Genomic DNA, 6,009 nt, shown 5'->3' with positions numbered 1-6,009 from the left:
TGCAAATTGGTGATGACCTAGTGAGCCAACAGGCCAGAGCATAAATAGAAGGAACACATCACAGATGATGACTTCTCCAAGACAATCAGATTTCTCTCTTGACTATAATAGAATGGTCATAATAATAGAAGAAGCCCTGTGAACATCAGGGCTATAGCAAAGATGATGACATTTCTAATATAGTCAACAATTCATCATTCATCAGGTTCATCTGTAGTGATGTGGCTGACAGGTCATAAGCCTCTTGCATGCAACCTATCTGAGGATTAAAGTTGATACTGGTGCTCCTTCTAGCCTTTTACTAGCTTCCTCTTGACATAAGACTGTCTCCACCTTTCTTAAAAGAAGAAATATTTCTACTACCAATAACTAAGAACATCAAACAATCCCTTCAAATATAGGTCAGTTACATGATTATTTGCTTTATACAAACTTTGTATCATTAAGAAAAGGCATATAAATGCTTCTAAGAAAAAAATGTAACCATCAAGTAAAAAGTTCCAAGAACATGGGCAATTTGTTATTCAATCAGTAATACTAGAAGAAGCTGCCTGAAAGCATGATGACATCTTATTGATTATTATAAAACCTTTCATTCAATTTACCTGAATTTTTTTTGTAATGCAAACATAAAATGGACCCCAAATGAGAGCGTTACAATATTTGACGTCCACAAGAAAAATGTTTAAAATTGAAAACATGTTATTATCACAATTATACCCAAAACAACTGATATTAAATATGCCATTTTTCAGAGATACAGTCTAAGCCTATAATGATTTTTCATAGCCTTAAATAAATTATTTCTTCTCTGAAGTGGAACTTAATATAGCTTCCAAATTAAAGAAGGAATTGAATCAAAATATCTCAATCAATTAACTAATTAATTAATAATTTGTTCACGTACATCAGTACATGAAGAAATTCAGACTAGAAAGCTCCATCAAAAATATCAGAACTAGCTAATTAATCTTGCAGAATCTTTGTTCTACACTAGCAAAATGTTATTTGTACTCAATAAATGTAAAATTCACAGTATATGTTTAACAAACTTGAATACAAAAGTCAAAATGAATCAACAAACACTGAACAAAAGCAATACATGCAAATACTTTTTTCTCTTTTGTTTTTTTAAATTAATTAATTAATTTTGATTTATCAACAATCGTTTCCATATGCTTCTGAGTTTGAGATTTTTCTCCTCCTTCCTCTCCACCACTCTCCCCAAGACAGCACACAATCTGATATAGGCTATACATTTACATTTCTATTAAACGTATTTTCACATTAGTGATGGTGTAAATAAGAATAAGAGCCAATAGGAGGAACCACCAGAAAGAGGAAACAAAACACAACAGAAGAAAAAAATAGGAAATAATATGCTTCTATCTGCATTCAAACTTCATAGTTCTTTCTTCTTTGTGGATAGCATTTTCCATCACCAGGCCTTTGGAGATGTCTTAGATACTTGTATTGCTGATAAGATCTAAGTTTATCAAAGCTGGTCATCAAACAATATTGTTGTTACTTTGTACAATGTTCTGTTTGTTACTTTGTACAATATTTTCCTGTTTCTTCTCACTTCACTCAGCATCAGTTCATGCAAGTCTTTCCAGGTTATTCTGAAATCTGCCTGCTCATTATTTCTTATGGAACAACAGTATTCCATTACATTCATACACCACAACTTGTTCAGCCATTCCCCACTTGATGCACATTCCCTCAATTTCCAATTCTTGGTCACCACAAAAAGAGCTGCTACAAATATTTTTGCAAATGTGGGTACTTTTGTATTTTTTATGATCTCTTCGGGATACAGACCTTGTAGTGGTATTTCTTGATCAAACATGTGCACAGTTTTTGGCATAGTTAAATGGAGGGATTTATGATGATGATTCAAAATTGTCATTCGCTACCATGAATTAGAGAAAGGTTATCTTTAAGAAGCCTAGACTTAGTGATTAATGTGGATTATGTAAAGACATGGAAGAAACTGTGAAACGTCATTCTTTTTTTGCTTTGTTTTTTGTTTTGTTTTTGTTTTGTGTTTTTTTTTTTGGGGGGGGGCTAGGCAATGGGGGTTAAGTGACTTGCCCAGGGTCACACAGCTAGTAAGTATTATGTGTCTGAAGCCAGATTTGAACTCAAGTCCTCCTGACTCCAGGGCCGGTACTCTATCCACTGCACCACCTAGCTGCCCCTGAAACATCATTCTAGGCTGCAAAAATTGGCAGCTACTATCTAGAATTATACATTAGAAATTCAATCAATTTCAAGACTGAAAAACAAATTCCAATTGTATAAATACAATATATTGTTGTACTTAACCATTCAATACTCCTAGAACTAGACCATTATTGCATGCTGAATTGTTCTCAAAAATTCTTTGGATGTAAAATTGATCCATAAATAATTTAGAACTATATTTTAAATGCATTCAGTATCATTCCAGATACTGATAATATCCAAGCTACATGGAACAAAGAGTTTTCAAAATCTAGTGACCTAGCAAATGAGTTCAAAACCATGTGATGATAACATGAAGTATGATATCCCTGTATTCTTGTCTGTTTTGGGTGTTTGTGTCAGACATGATTTCAGGAACCTGCAGAACATGAGCTTGTGTCCTAATCCAATTCAGTTATTCACATTAAATTTAAAAATCAAATTAAGAATGTAATAACAAGATAGTGCCTTTTCCTAGAACTGTTTCTACCAAAACTTCATTGAAAATTTAAGAAAGATGAAAAAATAATATTAATATATATGTATCCTATATCAGTTTTAAGGTTCACAACATGCTTCCTTCACGAAGTACCGTATGTTATAGGACACAGTCACTTCTGGATGAGCCTATAAGAGGGCCACAGTCACTGGTTGGAAAATGGGAGAAAACATGTAATCTCCAGAACTATGGAGATAACAGGATTATAAGATGTCAAGTAAAAAAGTATCCTAAGAGGTGATTTTGCACAACTCCCTCATTTTATAGGTCTTAAAAACCCTAAAAAAGGTATACAATAGATGCATATATATGTGTGTGTGTGTGTGTGTGTGTGTATACGTATGTGTACATATACACACACACATAAAAATAAGATTAAAAGAGTTGTATTGAGGTTTTCTATATACAGTATTTGTTGTGTAGGATGGTATTAAGCATAGTCTTTAGGGGAAATACAGAAATACTACTCACACATACAAATATATTCATGTATATATTTTGTGCATGTGTATAAATTGTTCTGCCACTAACCAATTGTATACACAACATTAACATATTCTACATAATGTTTTATATGTGTGTGCGCATGATATATGTATCTATATACATATATGTATATATGTGTAAGTATGTGAATACACACACACACACAAACACACACACACACACATTTATATCCCTTTGCGCAGGCTATCTTCCATGCCTTGAATTTCTTCTTCTATTACCTCTGCCTTTTAGCTTACTTAGCTTGCTTCAAGATTCAGATCAAAACTAACTTCTAAAGGAAGCCTTTTCCTGCCCTCCAACCCCCAGTAAGCTAATGTAATTACTTTCTATCTGTTCTGGATACTCTTTCCTATGCCCAGTTACTTAAATTTTCTTTTCTCACAAAAATGTGAGCTTCATGGGGGCAGAGATTATTTTTACTTTTCTTCATATCCCCAGCAGTTACTACACCCTATGGTGTTATAATAAACTCTTAATAAATGTTTGTTGATTAACATATATGTGTATGCATTTTTAAAAATTGTATATTTTTTGGGCACCTAGCAAATGTTTGGAAGGGTGCAATTTGTGTAAAATAAAGTCACAATGTGAAAAATCATAATGCAAAGGATAATGTATACAATAGTAACTGAACATTTTCTTTATATATAGATGAGTGTATACATATGTGTTTCTATATGTAATACCTGCATAGTAATTAACAAAAATTATTTTATTAGTCTTTGGTAAGGATTATTGACCATCTCCTCATCTGACAATATTCCCTTAGGTCTCGTTTTCTCTGGATTCAAAAATTGTTTTAAAATTTCAAATGTCCCCCAATTTCCAGAGATCCTTTATCCCTCCATACCAGTCTCTTCATTGCCCCCTTCATGTCTTTGTTCCTCAGGGTGTAGATGATGGGATTGAGGCTGGGAGTAGCAATAGTATAGAAGAGAGTAAGGAATTTGTCTTGGTCCTTGGAAGCACTGTCTCCTGGTTGCATGTACATGTAGATTATAGTCCCATAGAAGTTAGATACCACTGTGAGATGAGAACCACATGTATTGACTGCCTTCTTCTGACCCACTGCTGACTTTATTCTTAATACAGCTTTGGCAATGAAGACATAGGACATGAGAATGAGGGAAAGGGGTATCAGGATAATGACAATACCCAAAGCAAATACAGTCATTTCAATTGTTGTAGTTTCTATACACGCAATCTTGACCAGAGTTGGCAGTTCACAGAGGAAATGCTCCAGGATGTGATTCCCACATCTTGGCAATTTCAGGGTCAGTGTACAGAGCATGACAGAATTAGCCAAGCTGATTCCCCAGGCTGCAGAGACCATCTGAAGGCAGACCTGTGGGTTCATGATAATCAAATAATGCAAGGGTTTGCAGACAGCAGTGAAGCGGTCATAGGACATCACAGACAGTAAAAGGCACTCAGCAGAGCCAAACCACATATAGCTGTAAAGCTGCATGGCACAGCCCACATAACTGATGGTCTTATCTTGGCCCCATAAATTCACCAGCATCTGAGGAATGATGCTGGTGGTAAAGCAAAGGTCGAGGAAAGATAAGTTCCTGAGGAAAAAATACATAGGTGTATGAAACTGGGGATACAGAAGGGATACAAGGATGACAGCTGTGTTTCCTACCAAAGTTATTAAATAGAAGACTGTGACAATTCCAGAGAGGACCATCTCCAGCCCAGGATGATCAGAGAAGCCCAATAGGATGAACTTGTCTGGAGAACTATAGTTGTTATACCTCATACTCTTTCAATGCTTGTCTCCCCTAGGAACAAGAAAGGAAAGTATCAATGATTATAGAGAGGGATAGAATGTCAAAATAATTCAGTGATTGCAGTTAGCAAAATAAATACAAGCTGTCAATACTATATGAAAATAATCTATTGGAGTCAAGAGGACCTGAGTTCAAATCTGGATTCAGACACTTGACACTGTGACCCTGGGCAAGTCAACCCCAATTGCCTCACCAAAAAGAGCAAAAAAATAAACAAACAAAAACCAATCGAGATGAAAAAGGAGAGATCCTTCAGTTATTTATTTGCTCTAGATACTTAATGTGTGTGTGTGTGTGTGTGTGTGTGTGTGTGAGAGATGGGCTTTTTCTCACAATAATTTGTGATTTAAAAAATCAATAGTTGAAGGAAACGCTAAATTTCACTTAGAGGTTAGGGAAAATAATTTTTTTTTTCTCATCCAGTTCATTACCTATAGATATCCACTTTAGGTTCTGAACCCCTAATGTAGGTCAAAATAATATTGATACCTTCTGTTGTTCTAGTGTTTTATATTCACTTCATTATAACAACCCCATCAGATAGATAATATAAGAATTAGCATCCCCAGAAGGAAAATGAGATGCCCAGAAATTGTGATTTGCCTACCTTGACACTAAAAAGTGTTGAATTTTATGTTCAGTGCTGTTTCTTTACCTCCTCCTCCACCACTATCTCTCATAGTGCTAATGATTCAAAAGAGGAAAGTAAGACTTTTTGACTCTCGGTTTATTGGCATCAAAAAGGAGATGTTTGTATCTAGTACCCTGTTACTACTAGTGATTATTGGCATCTTTATGTATTATTTCAAAAGCCGGGTCAAAGATGTTGTGTCAGACTTCCTGAAAAGTGTAAGAAAAGAAATAGGATAATTATCATGAAAAGACTGTGGCATTATCTACAAAATGCCAAAAATATTTGATAAGTAAAATAAATTCAGTAAAATAGATGATGATGGAAATATAACTAATTCAGAAGAAATAAAT

At 34.6% G+C, this 6,009-nt stretch overlaps 1 protein-coding gene across 1 annotated transcript; it reads right to left on the bottom strand.

Moving 5' to 3' along the window:
• Positions 1-4,009: 4,009 nt before the first annotated feature.
• On the bottom strand, positions 4,010-5,010 carry LOC110202611 (olfactory receptor 2W1-like). The gene has a single exon (XM_020978842.2). It carries the CDS (start codon positions 4,992-4,994, stop codon positions 4,032-4,034), a length of 963 nt encoding a protein of 320 aa, XP_020834501.1. The 5' UTR covers positions 4,995-5,010; the 3' UTR covers positions 4,010-4,031.
• Positions 5,011-6,009: the final 999 nt, after the last annotated feature.

Source organism: Phascolarctos cinereus, unplaced genomic scaffold (genome assembly GCF_003287225.1).
Source record: "Phascolarctos cinereus isolate Bilbo 61053 unplaced genomic scaffold, phaCin_HiC Scaffold_5;HRSCAF=322, whole genome shotgun sequence".
NCBI lineage: Eukaryota > Metazoa > Chordata > Mammalia > Diprotodontia > Phascolarctidae > Phascolarctos > Phascolarctos cinereus.
This window is presented reverse-complemented; position numbering and strand designations above follow the sequence as displayed.

Coding starts and splice junctions, on each gene's coding strand:
- LOC110202611 (XM_020978842.2), bottom strand. CDS start 4,994: ATGAGGTATAACAACTATAGTTCTCCAGACAAGTTCATCCTATTGGGC.